This window comes from Maylandia zebra, linkage group LG5, assembly GCF_041146795.1.
Source record: "Maylandia zebra isolate NMK-2024a linkage group LG5, Mzebra_GT3a, whole genome shotgun sequence".
NCBI classification, from domain to species: domain Eukaryota; kingdom Metazoa; phylum Chordata; class Actinopteri; order Cichliformes; family Cichlidae; genus Maylandia; species Maylandia zebra.
The window spans coordinates 38,849,542-38,868,065 of NC_135171.1; the positions used below are offsets into that span (position 1 = coordinate 38,849,542).

At 40.2% G+C, this 18,524-nt stretch overlaps 3 protein-coding genes across 8 annotated transcripts in view; all 3 read right to left on the minus strand.

Moving 5' to 3' along the window:
* The window catches only part of LOC101483072 (protein phosphatase 1 regulatory subunit 1A), a 30,290-nt gene extending 23,159 nt beyond the window's left edge, over positions 1 to 7,131 (minus strand). The window contains exon 1 of one of the 2 annotated variants that reach the window (XM_004547731.4): positions 6,765 to 7,131. In XM_004547731.4, coding sequence (XP_004547788.2) covers positions 6,765 to 6,845 — 81 coding nt within the window. In that variant the 5' untranslated portion in view covers positions 6,846 to 7,131. Of the gene's footprint in view, positions 1 to 1,226; positions 1,286 to 6,764 lie in introns of those variants that run through there. The other variant, XM_076884324.1, reaches the window with a different exon arrangement.
* A 4,759-nt stretch (positions 7,132 to 11,890) lies between these two features.
* Positions 11,891 to 14,250, minus strand: npffl (neuropeptide FF-amide peptide precursor like). Its single transcript, XM_004547732.4, has 3 exons — positions 13,674 to 14,250; positions 12,898 to 13,013; positions 11,891 to 12,328 (listed from the first exon to the last, which is right to left on the minus strand). The coding sequence occupies exons 1-3, from the start codon at positions 13,821 to 13,823 to the stop codon at positions 12,208 to 12,210; spliced, it is 387 nt and encodes a 128-aa protein (XP_004547789.2). The 5' UTR covers positions 13,824 to 14,250; the 3' UTR covers positions 11,891 to 12,207.
* A 2,135-nt stretch (positions 14,251 to 16,385) lies between these two features.
* Positions 16,386 to 18,524, minus strand: part of itga7 (integrin, alpha 7) — a 37,111-nt gene continuing 34,972 nt past the window's right edge. For 3 of the 5 annotated variants that reach the window (XM_076884327.1, XM_076884326.1, XM_076884325.1), the window contains exon 25: positions 16,386 to 18,102. In XM_076884327.1, the coding sequence (XP_076740442.1) occupies positions 17,947 to 18,102 (156 nt within the window). In that variant the 3' untranslated portion in view covers positions 16,386 to 17,946. The remainder of the gene's footprint in view (positions 18,103 to 18,524) is intronic. The other 2 variants (XR_013098711.1, XR_013098710.1) reach the window with 1 other exon arrangement.

An 18,524-nucleotide genomic window follows, 5' to 3' on the forward strand; every position in this document is an offset into this window, starting at 1 on the left:
AAAACAGGAAACAAAACACACTTTACTAAAACACAGACTAGACAGAGAGAGACAGACTTGACACTGACCAAAACCTACTAAATAATAATCATAATCAAAACAGTATCACTGATTAATCAAATCATTAATCATAATCTAGAAAAACACCAAAACATGAGAAACAGAAAGCTAGGTCAACATGACCCAGAACCGTGACAGTTATGCCTTTAGGATAATGAGGTGTTCACAAAGTAGCCCTGTGCTCACAGCTATGACTCAAGTGTCCAGGTGCTCGTGTACAGGAGAGCTCCATAGTGGATCTGTCAGAAAACTGCCCAGTCTGAGTATGCCAATTATGTGCTCGACATAAAACTCCCGCATGACTTCCATAAAACCGCCAGGAGAGAACAGATGCTATCACCCAATTACCATATCCTGGATTCAATGTGATGAAATTAAAGCAGAAACAATTTTCTACATCTGTCAGCGATAACTGTTGAACTACTACTATAAACAGCCAATCAGCTATGAGTATTATTGTTACAATAAATAATAGAATATGTACAATCTATATAAATCCATCCATCTATATAAATGATATGTTAAATAATATAAAAACATTGAAAGAACACTAAAAGCAACTAACTACAATATGCAGATTATTTTCTCCTTTTGGTACGCCTGCACTGCACGACTGAGACGACATTATGAGGTCTGTTTCTACACTTGGCTCAGGGCAGGTACACTCCACAAAATAAGGAAACTGTGAGTTACTGCTTACATGCAAACGCACAAAAATCATTTTAACATTAGCTGTGTTAGCTAATATTAGAAGAAAGTAAAATGCTACTTTGATTTACTGCAAGAAAATCAAAGTACTACCTTCATTCACACTCACTGAAGCAACATAGAGAGAAAATTAAAAAGCAGAATGCCACAAAAGTATTAGATCACACAAAGCTGCACTGATTCAGCTCTGCTGCTCCTTCGGGGCCACAGATTTAGCTAGCGGATAGCGCTGCACATTAAATTCAAACCCCTGTCCTCTCCCCTCAGGCAGGTCGCAGCTGCCGTGCTTAACAACTTTTTATGGTGGAAACCTTGCAACACACAAAAAACACCAATCTCAAATCCCAGCCCCCTCCATCTTCTTGTTGTGGTTGTAGTTGCTGCTGTGCAAGCCCCCAGCTGCCTATTATGTCACAGAAGCATTAGGTGTGTAAATGTCAGGGGAGTGGGATAGTTACCCTTCCCGAGTCCAACGGCTTTTGTTCATGTGACACCATCTGGTCTTGGCCTCTGTCAGGTCCAGTGTCAGATGTACGGCTATAATATGAGATGATTGTGCTGAATTATGGATAAGAGGAGTGAGCGAGCGTTTGGGTTTTTTGTGTGTGTGTTTTGGTGATTAAGGGTCAGAGAGGTTCCTCTGTCTGGTGCACAGTTCTCCACGGAGGCTGATTCACCATGCTGGGAGGTGTCAGGTTGCTGGGATTACTGAACCGTGGGTGAAACCTCCTGGTGTGACATTCGTACGAGCTCGTGCAAACACAACACACATTTTCTTTCTTTTTTTATTATATCTGGAGGTTCCCTTTGTTTATTTTCTTTCTCTTTATATCTGACTGTCTGATTTGTTCGTCTGTCTCATATACACCCACACAAAGACAAACACATAAATAAATATATACACTGTATAAAACCACACACTTGGGAGCCAGCTTGCCACACAGGCTGAAGAGGCCACTTGCAGAGGTCTTAGAATAAATTGAAAATGTAAAGTCCCAGTGGCAATCAGGCACGCTTTTGGTCATGCTTATTGAGGCTGTGAGCTAAGGACTCTCTTGAGTCTTTGCAGAAACAGTAAAGCAAGTTTTACCCATATAAACCTAGAAGGAGATCTATCTGCTCGTGAAAGAAAGCAGGTAAACACACGGCTGCGAGCCGTTTAAGTCTTAAATTGAACGGCCGCAGCCTGGAATCAGACGTGTAACTGAATAAATACAGACAACACCAACTCCCCCAACACTCAGACACAAACAAGACAGACACATGAAATTACGTCTGCATCCTACAGATACCCTTGCAAAGCCGGATGTTGAGAAAAAGAACATGCACTGCAGAAATTTTGAGAGCGTGAAGCGTGACCAGATCCCAACAGACTCAGTTTGAGACAAAGATTGTTTGTTTGTTTGTTTACTAATGAAATGTATTCACATATGTTATAAAACTCTGTAATCTCCAAATTATCTCTATATTTTATATAGATTACAAGAACCCTGACACTTGAAGCCCTGTTGCAACCCTAATCTGTTTTTTAAGACTCAGTCACTGTTAAATGATTGCAAACTTCTTCTGTATTGTTAATCATTTATGCCATGACAGCGCAGCACAAAGAGTGATCTGTGTGAATACAAATACCAGTGTAATACCTGTCATGTAATATGTAATTTCCATAGCAGTGCAACCCAACATGTTTTCACCTTACCTGTGAAAGGTGGCCATTTTTTATTACATTTAAAATAAAATAAAAACAATTCCAGCACCTGTGATGCCTCGTGTTCTTTATTACAACAATATAATGGACCCCCTCTTGAACTTTTACTCATGCTGTCTGAAGGTATTTCCATTTTATGGTTCTGAATGATTATATTCCACCGCATTATACTGCTGAAGTCAGTTACTAAGAACATTTCACATATTGTGAAGGTGCTACATGATTTAGCAAAATAACTGTTTGAAACTACACTCAACAAAAATATAAACGCAACACCTTTGTTACTGCTCCCATTCCCCATGGGATGGACGTAGAGACCTAAAATTCATTCCAGATACACAATATAACCATCCCTCCCAAACAGTGGTCACAAATCAGTCCAAATGTGTGGTAGTGGGCACATCTGCTATATTGAGATAATCCATCCCACCTCACAGGTGTGCCACATCAGGATGCTGATCTGACATCATGAGTAGTGCACAGGTGTACCTCAGACTGCCCACAACAAAAGGCCACCCTGGAATGTGCAGTTTTTTGCACTATTGGGGGTCTGGGGACCCAGAACCGGTCAGTATCTGGTGTGACCACCATTTGCCTCATGCAGTGCAACACATCGTCGCATGGAGTCTATCAGATTGTCAATTGTTGCCTGTGGAATGTTGGTCCACTCCACTTCAATGGCTGTGCGAGGTTGTTGGATATTCGTGGGAACTGGTACACGCTGTCGTATACGCCGGTCAAGCACATCCCGAACATGCTCAATGGGTGACATGTCCGGTGAGTATGCTGGCCATGCAAGAACTGGGACATTCTCAGCTGCCATCTGCCCTGAACAATGTGAACCATGATTCATCCGTGAAGCGCACACCTCTCCAACGTGGCAGACGCCATCGAATGTGAGCATTTGCCCACACAAGTCTGTTACGGCGACGAGCTGGAGTCAGGTCAAGACCCCGATGAGGACGACGGGCATGCAGTTGAGCGTCCCTGAGACGGTTTCTGACAGTTTGTGCAGAAATTGTTTGGTTGTGCAAACCAATTGTTCCTGCAGCTGTCTGGGTGGCTGGTCTCAGACGATCTTGGAGGTGAACCTGCTGGATGTGGAGGTCCTGGGCTGGTGTGGTTACACGAGGTCTGCGGTTGTGAGGCCGGTTGGATGTGCTGCCATATTCTCTGAAACGCCTGTGGAGACGGCTTATGGTTGAGAAATGAACATTCAATGCACGGGCGGCAGATCTGGTTGACATTCCTGCTGTCAGCATGCCAATTGCACGCTCCCTCATTGCTTGTGGCATCTGTGGCATTTTGCTGTGAGACAAAACTGCACATTCCAGGGTGGCCTTTTGTTGTGGGCAGTCTGAGGTACACCTGTGCACTACTCATGATGTCAGATCAGCATCCTGATGTGGCACACCTGTGAGGTGGGATGGATTATCTCAATATAGCAGATGTGCCCACTACCACACATTTGGACTGATTTGTGACCACTGTTTGGGAGGGATGGTTATATTGTGTATCTGGAATGAATTTTAGGTCTCTACGTCCATCCCATGGGGAATGGGAGCAGTAACAAAGGTGTTGCGTTTATATTTTTGTAGAGTGTAGTTGGCAGTGTTTCTTATTTGTAAATCCGTCGTCCAGCCTGGGTGAGTGAAAGACTAATCAAGCTACCATTTAGTAACTGGCTCCCTCCCAAGTTTCCCTCAGGATAACTGGTGCTCACGTCTCATGGTTTTATCAGGAAAATGAATCATGAGAAATCTTCAGGCTGAAATGATCGCAATCTTTTCTCAAATTTTAAAGGGTAAGAGCCCGGCTCGCTGGCTGGGAGCGAACGCAGAACTGGTACTATGAGATGAGCCAAGTGTTTATTAAGAATTACAGAGGACTTCGTATTGATTTATGAGTAGCTGGTGCGACCCAAACTATGATTTAAACTGGAGTAAAATAGCATAACAATACATCCCCATTATGTGTGCATTTAGTGGAGGAATGAACAATGTTTATCCAAAAGATATTCCCTGAATTTATGTTCTGATGATAGAGGTGTTAAAGACATTGAACATTAACCTCCTGAACAAAAAGTACCACTGACTTTTTATCAAGACATCATGGGTGGTGCTAACTTTTGGTTAGCCAAAAAGTCAGGTTTGTCCTGCTTGACCCTGGTTTATCCAGGTTATTCCAGGTATCCTGTAATTTGTCACCTGCCTGTTGTATAGTGTTATTCTTAAACATAAGAACAAGAACATGAGGATATGTGGACAGCACTGCCCAGTAAAAGTAAAAGTAAAAGCTATAGCTTTAGATTTAGCACATGTTTAATATGTATACATATGAAATCATTCAGCCACTACTGGTGCCCTTTAAATTGGGTATTTTCATCACAGAAGAGACCAACTCTGACAAGGATAATACAGTTTATTAGAGAGAACAGTTGTTAAAGCCCCAAATTAAAGCAGTTGTTTGGTGAGTAAAGTCCCAGAAAAAAACTCTCTAACTAATAAAAGCTTGATATAGCTTTACCTTGTTCAACTTTACCCACTGACAGTACATAAGTAAAAACACCACTTCTAAATTTGTGACCTTTTACGTGTTGTTAAGGAGGCGTTTACTCCAAAAGCTCAACATCAAGTCATCAAACACTTTGTAGAAGTGACACTGAGATCATGTGACCAGTGTAGCTTGATCTTTTATTTATGATGGTTTCAATTGCATGTCAATGTGAATAAGTAAAGATTACCTTCCTGAACAAAAATGGCAATTTTTCTGCAATCATCCAGCAACAATTGATTTTGTTATCGAGGGATCCTGGGAGGAGCTAGGATCTTTTGGGTTTGCCTACATCATCACTGCAGGGGCTGTGGCTCCAGGTCTATCCTGTAATTTGCCTTTATGTCAGAGAGTGCTCTTATTCTTAAACATTGCATTTAATTAGTTCTCCTTTATATAAGAAGCACAAATTGTTTTCATGCAGAAGTAGACACCAAACCAGACTGGAAACGGCTCCAGATTTTGTGCCAACTGTCTTATTTTGCTGTATACGACTCCGTGTGTGTATGTCAAACTGATGTTACGCTGACTGAAATGCATGTACACACCAGCAGATGCAGCCATCTCATATTTAGTTTCTCATATCTGAGGCTTGTAGTCATACATTCTCCACCTGCTACAGTAGCTCTATGTCTTAACTTAACTCTCAAACTGAAATCTCTACACAAGAGCAAACTCTCCCTCTCTCTCTCACTCACACACACACACACACACACACACACACACACACACACACACACACACACACACACACACACACACACACACACACACACACACACACACACCATAACATCTACCTTCCCTTTGGGTTTCATAGTATCAGCGAGGGAAAAACTAGTGTCGGGAAAAGCAGCGAGTGAGACAGAGTGTAGCCAGACTCCTAAATCCTTGCCAGCTTTACTTGAGCTTCATTCATTATGAACGACCTGTCCTGTTCATGTTATATTTATAAAAATGAGAAAATGGGACACCTCTTTTCACTATATTCCCAACAGAAGGATGGATTGCACTCACTAAGCTCCTTCAGACACTAACAGGAGTTCTCTTTTTTTATGTCATAAAGTGGTGTTTGCCACAAATCAAGTTGAGTTGTGCAGTTAAATTACCTTAGAAGAAAAAGTCCATTAATGATGAATGAGTAAAATTCATTCACCCTGTCAGCATTTCATTGCTGTAGGATACAAGCAGTCAGTCACTAATGAAAAAAAAAAAAAACACTGACCTCCTAGAGACATCAATATACTGCGGCACCCCCCCCTTAACCACCGCTGAGATACTATGCATCTCGGTAAAGCCGCTCACTGTGAGTGCAGATGGAAAAATCAGTTATGAATTCATCATCTTCACATTAGAGCTGTAGTCAAAACATACGTCAGGCTAATTAGATGCACAGAAGAAAATGTGGTCTACTTAAAGCAGCAGTTACTCATCAGTGTAAACTACAGCATTTGGGATGTAGCATGCTCAGCTGCTCAGCTCTGACTACACCTGCTTGCTTTGACAGCTAGATTACATATGCTTTAAATATGTGTTCAGAGATTTTGCAAATCGTTCCAAGTATAAAGCAATTTTTTCTTGCATCTTCACTAGTCATCTTGATTGTTTTTTAAAAAAAGTGGGAGTAGTACTCTAATCGTGTCTCACTGATGCAAAGAGGAATCCCTTAAAAGTCCCATATTACCCACACCTGCTCCTTCCACCTTTCTTCCTGCCTCCTTTCCCTCCACCTTACCTGTTCAGCTGCCTCTGGGTCCAAGTGGGTGTCCAGTAGAGGGACGGTGAACTGTATCTTCCTAGGGCTTCCAGTTTCCATGGTGGCACTGTCTGTCAGAGAGGCAAACGGGAGGAAGAAGGGGATGATCGAGAAAGGAGAATCCGTACGAAACAAGGAGGATAAAGAGCTGAAAAATAAGTGAGCTCCAGCTTATTAAAAAAGAATCAAATTGTTTGAGTTTCTGTCTGACTCTTTTCTGTTCTTTACTTTTGCCTTTAAACACACTTTCCCCTAATTGCCTTGTTGTTTTGTGCCACCCGGTCTCTAATGATTTTCCCTATCTTCAACACCTGCTAGTGTCTCTATTCTATCTTCCCTCTCTGTCTCTCCAGGCTCTCAATGCTCAAGCAAGGGCATTCTCCGCAAGGAACACCTCTCCTTCACTCTCATTCGCTTTCACGTCAAGTCCCACCCTCTTTTCACGTTTCTTTCCGTCTTTATTGGCTGTCTGAGCTCAGGGCTGCTCTGCAGCAGCCCCTGCACAGACGAGAGAGCGAGGATGACAAAGGCATGCTCTCTCAAAGGGTAGAAATGGGTAGGATTTATCCAGCCTCTTCTTCAAGAGTATTTTTAAAATCACTTGCCTACACATGCTTAAAAACAGCCTACGCTGTATTTTAGATACAAGTGGTCTCATTCAGAATGAGGTCAAGCTGACATCTACACATATACAAATTTGTTTGTTGGTTTATTTAACACATGCACAGTGTTCATTACTGAACAGCTCTGTGCATAGTCCCTACACAGATGGTACAGTTACCTGGGAATCATGCGGCGTAATGCAATTCTGAGCCAATATTGACCATGTGAGAGAATAATCTGAGCTTATAAAAATAAAAACATACTGTTATGCACACTAAGCAGTTCTTCATTTGCCGTAATGCTTTACACAAAAAGGGTTTTCTCAGACTTCTGCAGTTTTCTGCCTTTTGTTTGATACGTCCTGATGTAGGAACAGTTTGAGGCTGTGATGTGTGTGTGTGTGTGTGTGTGTGTGTGTGTGTGTGTGTGTGTGTGTGTGTGTGTGTGTGTGTGTGTGTGTGTGTGTGTGTTCTGTTTTTGATGATTTCTTTGTTCATCACTGGCCAGGCTTGTCCTGTCTGACGCCTGGCCAGCACAAGCTTTATTGATTGTCTCTTAGCCCCAGTGTCCCCACACCACATGTCCACTGGGCCCCGATACCTGACACCAGCCAAGGAGCATACGGTGTGTCAAATGTGCAGTGCTTTTTGGGAGTGAAATAAATATCAAGCGTGACGCCTTCAAACTCTGCTCTGTTTTAGGATAAATTTCAAGCAGGCGTGAAGAGCAAGCTAAACTTTAACTCCACACTAAATATGAAAATTATTAATATTTCTGATGTACAGTCTAGTGGAAGAAAGCACTCTCACTGTTTCAAAAGACCATGCAATATCTTTTTTTCCATTTTAGCGTGAACAGTTCATCCAGAAACAGCAGACAACAAAGGAGCTCAGCAGGAATGAAGCAGCCACATGGGCTGCACCATTTGCATCTTTTACAATAACATTTGCTATAATTCCTCATTTTAAATGCTTTAGATTGGATAATAGTCACTCAAAAAAGTCTAAACATAGAGAATATTTTGGTAAATAATCACATCTTTTAAAAAAAAAATCATGTAAAAATGAACAAAAACACAGAATTCTGTGTTTTCTTCTTCTGATCTTAGACTGTTTCTTGCTGTGGTGGGATTGCATATTTTTTGTCTTGTAGCTGGTAGTAAAGGAGTGAGAGAAATAATAAAAAGCTGCCAATGTAATTAGAGCTTTTACTGAAAAATGTCTCTGTCATCAAAGCAGAAAACTGTTAATAAGGGGCTCTATGTGAGTGTGTTTGTGAGAGACAACAGCTGGCTGCACGTTTTCCAGAGCAGCCTCTGATGTGAGCAGTGAACGAAGGACAAAAGCTTCGTCTCTGCTGCTCCTTCACATCAGCAGAGTTTTATCTCTCTGACTCTTTTATTGAACTTTCAAAGGGAAAAGGTATTAGCCAATCACATAGTCTAACAGAAACTGGGCAAGTCCTGTTTGGTGACAAACTGTTGGCACTAAACTATAATATACCACATTTATTAACATTTATTCTCTTAAGGTCCTGAAACAGCATTGAAAGTCTGGACTTTGGATCACTGCAACACTTTGAATCTTTTCTTTTTCTGTCATTCTGTTTGAGATTTGCTGCTGTGGTTGAGAATCTAAATTATTGAGTGCTTCTAATTGAATCCAAAGTAAGACAGAAAAACAATTCAGATACTACTTGAACCTCTGAAACCAATTTAAGTCTCAACTTCTTTAAATAAAGTGTAGACCTCCTATATTTTTTTAAATGCATGCTGTCACTTTATACTTTTTTGCTGCATGTAACAGAAATCTTCTTTGTTTTTTTCAATAGTTAAAGCTTTGTGTACTTTAATACATATGCAAGTTTAAATATGCTTAATTTGACTTAAGTTGACAGTTAGTGGGTAAAACAAGTAAAGAGGTGACAGGGAACACTAATAGTATAGTTCTTTAAGACAGGGCAGGGGCATGGGAAAAAACTGTTGCCTATTTTTAGTGTTTCCAACATTATTTATTTTGTATATATAGTGAAATTTTAAAGGTGCAGTTCAAAAGTTTCCACTGCGTGCAGCAGAGGACAGATTCCCGTTTAACCTTAAAGTTACCTGTGTTCTCTCCAAACAAGATCATTTGATCACACTGTAGCCATTAAAGCCTGTTGTGTGTGTGACAAATTGTGCTGTGTCACGGCCATGACCACTAATGGCTGAGACCTCCCTCTTTGCTGTTCAAGATGGCTGCCATCCAAGATGATGACCATGAGGGAAAGTGGAAGTGTGGAGGTCGGATAAAGGTCATCAAACAAAAAAGAAAGGTTTCTCTGTGTGTGTGTGTGTGTGTGTGTGTGTGTGTGTGTGTGTGTGTGTGTGTGTGTGTGTGTGTGTGTGTGTACCTGTTTAGACATCTTTGTGGGGACCAAAAGGCGGACAATTATGTCAATTAGTTGTCGTCACTAAGACATGAAAACAAGAATGTGTGTGTGTGTGTGTGTGTGTGTGTGTGTGTGTGTGTGTGTGTGTGTGTGTGTGTGTGTGTAAAACAGTGCTGCACACAGGAGCTGTCTAAAGCAGTCTTTATACCCAGTGTATCTGTCAGTCAGTCTGGGTTTTCGATCTCGCTCTCTTTGCAGCTTTCTGGTATAATTACTGCACACACAGATGTTTTGCCTGAACCCCCTGCAGACTCATGAAATTCAGATGAGCCGACTTTCTTTAAGTCAGTTAAGCTGATGAGAGGCTACAGCTGTGTGGACAACAGCACCTGCTCTGCCTCTGTTGTTTTCTTTTGTCTCAATATGTTTCTTGTTATCTCACATTTATGTCTCATTGTCAAAGCTGGTATGTAAGACAGATGTAAGTCAAAGCCACGCATATCTCTAAAGTTAGATGTGGTTCTTTCTCGTCACGAGTAAAAACAAGATGATGATGACCAACTTGCTTAAAGATGCTTTGAAACAGCAGCGCTTAACGCAGTGCTGCTCATATTTCATATAGAGTCTCTGTTTATGTTTGATAAAGTACTCATATTAACAGGTAAATACTGTCATAGATTTGCATTTATTTTCACATTTTATTTCGAATGCACTCAGATTCCAGTCAGCTTTATTTCCAGTCATCATCACCTGTAAGTAATCATCCAATCAGGGCTCTCTGTGTGCAGCACAGGTTCCCTTTGTTCTGTGCCACAATGTCTTGTTACGCTCTGCGGTCAATCTTACCCTTTTTGTTTTGTAACAAGGTTTTCATTTGTATGGTTCTTGTATGTTTGTTTGTTTGTTTCATTTCTAATTAGAACTGTAAAGATCAGAGTCCAGAGGCCGGGAGCAATCTGCTCAAACCTGTGATGTTACGACAACAAACACAGATTAAACCATAAACAAGAATTTAAAGTTACATTTGATTAAAAATAACCAAAATAATAATAAAATGACTGAATCATTGGTCATTAGTCTTAAAAAAACCCAACAACATTACTTTATTTTGTCTTCTGGGGTGTTGCAGCAGAACGAGAGCTCGAGGTTATAAAAGACTCATTTTAAGTGGGATTGACATGCTTTCCTTCCCAGTAATTAGCTGTGGACACCAGTAATGTGTAGAGTAATTGCATGTTGCTGTGTTTTAATTAGTTGCATGCTGCTTCCCCAGGTGGCCTGTAAATAAGCCACAGACACAGAGAAGTGCTGACCATCACGGCACAATGAACACAGGATTTCCATCCTTATCCCACTACATTAACCCCCCGCACGGTGCTGTTTGTAGAGAAATGAAAAATACTTACATTACGATCGTATTTCATTCATCTCTCTGTGTGTGGTCTCCACTGCATTTACATTCCCCTGATGTTTAAGTGAACCAGCACAGACACATTTCAGTTATGCTCTTGTTTATGGCCGAGCTGATGTGAGTACTGGCTGCAGATCCAGCAGATATAACACCGTCCTGCAAACAAACAAAAAATATACCATTTGTCCTTTGATCGAATTTAAAAACAAGGAAGGCTGATATTAGAAAAAACAAACAAAAAAAACCAACGCTAAGTGCTGAAATAAGAACTTAAGCTAAATGATTTTAAGCTTTTTAGGCTAAAAAAAACCCTCATTTATTAGTTTATGAGCTGATAAAACAGTTTCGATAAAAATAATAAATGTTGGCTGGTTATAGCTTCTAAAATGCAGAATTCACCATTATCTATTTATAAACACCATTTATTGTATTTATCATATTATATATTTAAGTGGAAGATTTTGGGGGATTTGAGAGTTTATTTGGACAAACAGGACACTTTAAGATCTCACCTTGGCTTGAGAAAACTTGGATTTGCCATTTTTACACACATTTCACAAACTAAAACATGATTAGCAACAGATTAAGTGGCCATATTTAAATGAACTCAACAGCTGGATTTATAAAATTTCAACATCTGTTTGTTCCCACCTTTCTTTAACGGATTACTGTGATATTTGAACACTGATAACACTGAACACAAATACAGATGAAATTAGCATTACAAGATTAAAGTTCTTTTATTTGAACGGAAGAACAACAAAAACATAGCAACTAACAATTTACAACAAACATTTTCAGTCCTTAACATGCCGATCCAAACAATCACCAGTCACCGTGCTTCCTTCCCAGTGTTGGAAATTCAAAGAAAATAACAACAATCATAATCATGAAAGATTAAGCTAGTGTCATCTTTCACTGGACACCAGGTGTAAAGTCAAGCCTAGTGGGCTGGAGCTTAGAGTGGAACAAATCTAGTATCTTTATAACTCTCGGCTGCTTGACCTTCCACCAGGGCAAGACCGCATGACTGCAACATTACTTCTTGCCAAATCTCTGAGGCACGGCCATACTCCAGATCTGACCGGGGGCAGCCTCCCAGTCACGGGAATGCTTCTGATCCTCCAGCACAACCTGCCCTCTGGAGCTGCGGCCAAACCTGTGACGGGAAAAGCACCAAGAGTGGGAATTATTTCAATTAATTCAACTCCAAACTATGATTTTAGATAAATAAACATCTGTAAACGCAGACCAGAAAATACAAAATATTGATGTTGATGTTGTGATCTTAGCTGGGCCTCAGTTACATTTGAGCTTGAAGGACTGTTACAGAGGAAGGTCGCTTGAAGATGAGACCAGTTTAATGAACCCAGCTTTGCCATAAGAATCGTTTTGACTGTGAATGATTTTTACAAACGGACATTTCAAGTACATAATGGGTCATTTTGATCTTTTAAAATTCAGATATGGAAAGTAGTTGCAAATGGCTAAATGGATTTTCCTCTTCCTGTCTTCCAGTACACGGTGCGACCTACTGTATATCATAATCCCTTTAAATAGTTACAAACTACCCACATGGTGTATTTTTGAAGAAAGAATGGGTAAAAAATGATTTGGTGACAAGCCCAAACTACATCAGTGAACTTCCTATATTAGTGTTTTTCTGTAAACACATCTGATAGGAAAACTTGAAATGTAGATTAATACAGGCGATGTGATGCCACTGACCTCTGTGGCTGATGGAGGACAGACTCCCTGGCTTCTCTCTGAGCTCCGTGCAGCAGGGCTCTCAGCAATGAAGTCAGCAAGCGATCATCAGTGTCGCTATCTCTGTTTTCACTCTCCTGGAACACACCAGGACACATTTAAGGCTACACAAGCACACACCATCGTGTCAAACTTTCTTCTTTTTTTTTTAAATAGAACATGAAGAACATCACAAACTTAAAAGGCTGATGACTCCAAACAGTCTGTCCTACTGTGGCAAAAAGCCTTGAGATGTAGATATTAAGGCACCAAGGCTGAGAGATGTACATGGTGCACACCAAAATATCCATTCGCTTCATTTTATGCAAAGTAAAACCCAGATCTGTCCGTCCCTGCACGTCACAAAGAGAAAATCTAGTACTCGTGATCTTCTTGTCCTTTATCTGATTCGCTATCCTGCCCCTGACTATCTGCTCACACCAGAATATATAACAGTGTATTTCACACTGTTGCATGAAGAGGAACACCATCTGAAATCTAAATGGGCTGTGTGATTTATCCTGTCTCATTTGATAAAAGGCTCAAGTCGCATTTACATACAATCCTCTCAGAAAATGTTGGCATGTACCAGAGCAGGCAGTCCATATTTAAATCAGGCACAAAGTATGCATAAAAATCACCACATGTGCTTCAGCGATAGGATTTCAGTTTTAAAGCTTCAAATGATCATAAAATAGACTGTCAACATGTACGTGAAATGAAAATTAACAAGTTTTTCAGTGGTTTGATTGTCTCACCAGCCCCAACAGGCGGTCAGGCATGCTCTCCTCTGAGCTGCCAGGCAAGATGTCATTTTTGTCCAGGCCGGCTTGGATATGAAGAGCGTGACTGACGCCAGCCATCGCCATAATCAGTGCCAGAAGAGTCACCGCTGCAGCTGTGTCCATGTTCTCAGACTTGAGAGGAGGTCAGACAAACACTGATGACAAATATAGAAGAGGAAAGAGAAGAAGATGGCTGTCTAAGCAGACTTGCTAAGAACGAACTTCAGTGCTGGTCACATCCTCAGCGGGTCTTATATACACCTCGTGGTCACTGGCAGGATGTCTCAGGAGAGCTGATGAAAGATGCTACTGTACAACGGGGAACAGGGGACAGGATGGAGGAAGAGCCTTAACTAGGTCCATTTAGCTCGGATCAGGCATTAGTGATGACTTAGCACCAGAGTGTGTTATTATGTGGCCCCCAGGGTCGTGCAGCACAAACCAGTTATTAAACAAATAAATCTGTGCAAATGGACCCGGACCCACCCATCCCAAGGTAATGCACAGAGCATATACAATATATAACAGATTAGTCATGTGACTTCAGTTATACAGGAAGAAATTCAAAGCACACACTGTATTCAGAAGAACTGCAACAATTACCAAAAAATATAAATAAATAAAATGCATGCGCTCTGGGCCTTGATGTTGCCTCTTAAATCATCTTCTGTATGAAACAAGCTTTCTTTGTAACTACCCGAACTTTAATCCTACTTTCTTCTGATTGGCTGCCCCTGACAAACAGAAGGTTTGAACAGCAGGTGGGTGGAGATTCTGTGCTCACAGCTAGAGCTGTGGACCTGTGATGACCATATAATGGATCTCCTTTTCATGCACTGTAGATTATTTGCTTTCTCCAAAGCTTTATTGACATGAATGTAAAGTAAACCTTGGGTCAATAATAAGACTCTGGCTCATCAAACCCTTTGCTTACACAGAGTTTTCTTTAACAAGCAGATCAAGGGGTTTTAGGAAGAAGCAAACGATGCCTAAAAATGAAACAATTCATCTGTTAAACGTCAGCTCGCTTCCTTCCATTATCTTTCCAAGTAACACCAGCTTTTTTTTATTAGTGAGAGTGACACTTGCTTTATTAGGGGTACTTGTTCAGTTTAATGTTGCCTCAGTGTGTGTGTGTGTGTGTGTAATAATTAGTCACTTCCACATCACCAGATTTGGCTCATCAAAGTGCCTAATGGGTGACAATCCGCTTAAGCACGCACGCACATACAGCCTCTTTTTAACTACCATGGCAACCAGGATGACATCTAATGGATTCTGAGAGTTTTAGTTTTCATTAATGAGATCAGAAGCTTTTGGATTACATGAAAATCAAAGTTACTCACTCTGACTCACAAAAGTGAGTTTATACTGTTTCTAATAAGAGGACAAAAATAAACCCTTGTTTAGTTTTCTGTGATCCCATTGCTCAACCATCCGATCATCCATCCATTTCTTACGTCTATCCCAGCTTTCACAGGGCCAGAGAAAAATAAAACTGTGGTCATACATGAGTTCATGTCTTTTATGCCTTTCACTGGTTTTCCATCAGTGTTTTGGAAATTTTGGAGGGTGTTCAGTGTAAAACATGAGAAGGGCAGTATAGGTCTGAGATCTGTTCCCCAGCAGTGTGTCGATTTTTTTTTTTAAATTTAATTTCAGTGTATCTAAAAGCTGCAGAGGTGCAGGGCATGCTGTTTAGCTTAGCATAAATACAAGTAATCAAGCTTCTTCTTCAAGCTAGTAATTAGGCTTCTTTAAGCTTGTTCAGAGCTTATTACTCTGGGTTTTTGTTGCTCTAATAATCACAACATAGCATGTTAATAAGAAAGGTAGTTTTTTTTTTTAAAGTATAGTTACATTTTTTTTAAAACTCTGTTTTCACTCTTAATGCTATTAAGCTAAGCTACGGTCCTGCTTCAAGCTCTGTATTTAATTTAGCTCACAGAATTAATACATTTCTCTAAATTGATTGTGTTGTACTTGCACAATAAAACTGGCTATTTTTATTGGTAATACAATTTACTAATTTTATTTCTTACACCAATCCGTCGTAATGCAGAGTCAGGTTAGATGCTGGTGAAATACTCTAAAGTATGGATATCATGTTTTACATAATTTATTTTCTATAAATGTAATACCTAAAAAAAAACTATTTAAAAGACTCATATCACTAATGGGTCCGAGTTAAAAATAAACTTGAAAATGATCGTAAGATTTAATGTTCCGTTTTTGACTTTTTTAAATTTATCAGCCAGTGCGCAAGCCGACCACAGACCATGAATATTTATGTCACATAAACAAAACAAGATGCTTTATTTCTTCTTCGAGAAGAGTTACAATCAAACATTAAAGACAAACCCATCTCATCTGCACCCCTTACTTACTGTCCTGTTCATCTTTATGTTAACAAGCACAAATACTCAAGAACATTATGGGCAACATTTCCATGAAAAACAAAATCTATTCCAGACAAGTAGTTATATTATAGCTTTTACAAAATATACATGCGTTGTGTTTTCGTTTTTCCCTCCTATTTAAAATAACTACAGAAATAATGTTTTATTTCTCAGAGTGTTACCGCCACCTGGTGTTATATAAGTGAATTGCAGCTTTTACACATCCTTGGTTTTTGTCTGTACATCACTGGGTGATCTCTGCATAATGATCAAATTAAGCGGTCTGTCAGGTTTACCTCAATTTATTTTATTTTTTTTATTTACAACCTTTAAACAGTGCAGCCAATCCAACGAAATCAATAAATAAAACACCGAACAATGACCAACAGAAAATTTGGGAACATCAGAAAAAGGACATGCAGCTAGTATAAGATTGTCCAGCAATACCTAAAAAAATCAAGCTGACCCTTCATGCTTTACATCCACTTCATCAACCCAGATTAGATCCAAAGAGAGTTTGTCTGGTTCTGATACACATTATGTTCGCGCTGCTTTGTTCATGTAAAAAATAACAACAAAGGTTTTTCCCTGTCTTCATGTTGCTTCAGTGCAGGAGGGCTGTTTACTTGTCCACCGGTGTCCAACAGATGTTTCAGGGGAGTATGATCTAATTTGCAGTAGCCTTGCGTTTGTAACCAGTGGCACACCATCTGCCGCCTTTACAATAAGGCACTTGTACGCAATTAGAAGTGTCAGTAATGAAGTGAAAGGAGTGTCATACTGGTACGAGTGGCGTACATTAACAAGAACAGTGTGACAAGCAGGTTAATGCAGTCCAACAAAAAAAAAAAAGATGCTACCTGGTGAAACATCTTTACATTACAACTCATGAGAAAAATATGGCGGCATCACTCAGACGTCACATTGTAACTAATTCACTCATTCGTAGCAGTTTAGGTTTTAAATTGAGGCTACAGTAAGTTTTCATACTTATTCGATTTTTTTACACTGTTATGTCATCATAAGACATCCATAAAAAAACTACCAGAAATTTTCATAAACAGATGAAGAGCACACGATACCTTAAATATTGCTTTTTTTTTTAATCTGACACATGTGACAACAGTGCTCTGGTCGTGGCTACGGCATGTTATAGGTTGTATTGTGGTTTCTTGTTCTTATTCAAGTTACTCAGGCAATTGAACAAAGCCCTACAAATGCTATCAATGAACTTTTTAAATGGCTTCTTGAGCCAACCCAGAGTAATCGTCGAGCCCAGAAGACAACACATTCATCGAAACACGAACATCCACCCACCCAGTGCTTTAACCAGTACTAAAAAAAGTCCTTTATATATAGAAAAATGCATTTTCTTTTCATTGCCCATATGAATCTTCAGTCTTACAGTATTTAAGGCAAAAAGTAGTCTTTGTCATGGGCACTGGCTTCTTTATTATAATGTCCAGTATATCTGTGTGTGTCTGTTAGGATCTGCATGTGGTGCTTATGCATGTCTTTGATTTTCAGTCCTTCTTTCTGATGTCAGACAGTGAAGCAGCAGTGAGGGCTGGGGAACGTACTCAGCAGCTCGACTGGTTTTAATGTTGTCGTAGGCCTTCAGTACAATACTATGATATTGATTTAGACTAAATAAGCTATGTAAGGCCTTCAGTAGGCTACAGTATTGAGAAAACGCATCAGTATGTAAGCAATGATGAAGTGAGGTGTGCACAACGTTTCGTGATCCCAGTCTCTGTGCACTTTTTTAGTCAGTTAATTCAACAGCAAAGACAATGAGTGTTGCACTTTTTTTAAACTTTTTTTTTAAGTCAGGGCATCAAAGCAGGTTACGAGGTCCCGTCGCTCCAGTGTGTGGCCCATTCCTTTTTTTGGACGCCTCCTGACTTCTCAGTCTGAAACTGAGGCCGGTCCTCGCGAGGAATCTTGACCGCGTGGTACTGAGGCAGTTTGTCCTTGTAGTGCGCCCGTCGGAAGAAGCCACACTATTGACCCAGGGAGGAAAGTGGGTCGGAGTGCACACAGAAGAAGGGAAAGATGGATGGAGGAGGCAGAAGGGAAGGAAAAAGAATTAACCAGTGCCACTTTTAAGGGACTGTGGTAACTACAGTTGTTAAACTGTGTTTGAGGAGGTGCTGTGTTACTCAATAGCATGCCTTCTAAGAAAAGTATCCACTCTTATTCATTGCGTTTAGGTAAAGCTTTATAGTGCGTCTCACAGATAGGAAGGCAAAGTGATTACCTGATTACCAGCTGCAAATAAAGTGACTTTTTAATAAAAAATAAATTTAAAACAGCACACCAACCAAAAAGCACACTCTCATGCTCAACATTTATAACCTTGCACCAGCCTGAAGTGTCTGCGATTAACACACCAACACACTGAAGTACCGCTAAGCAGATTTAC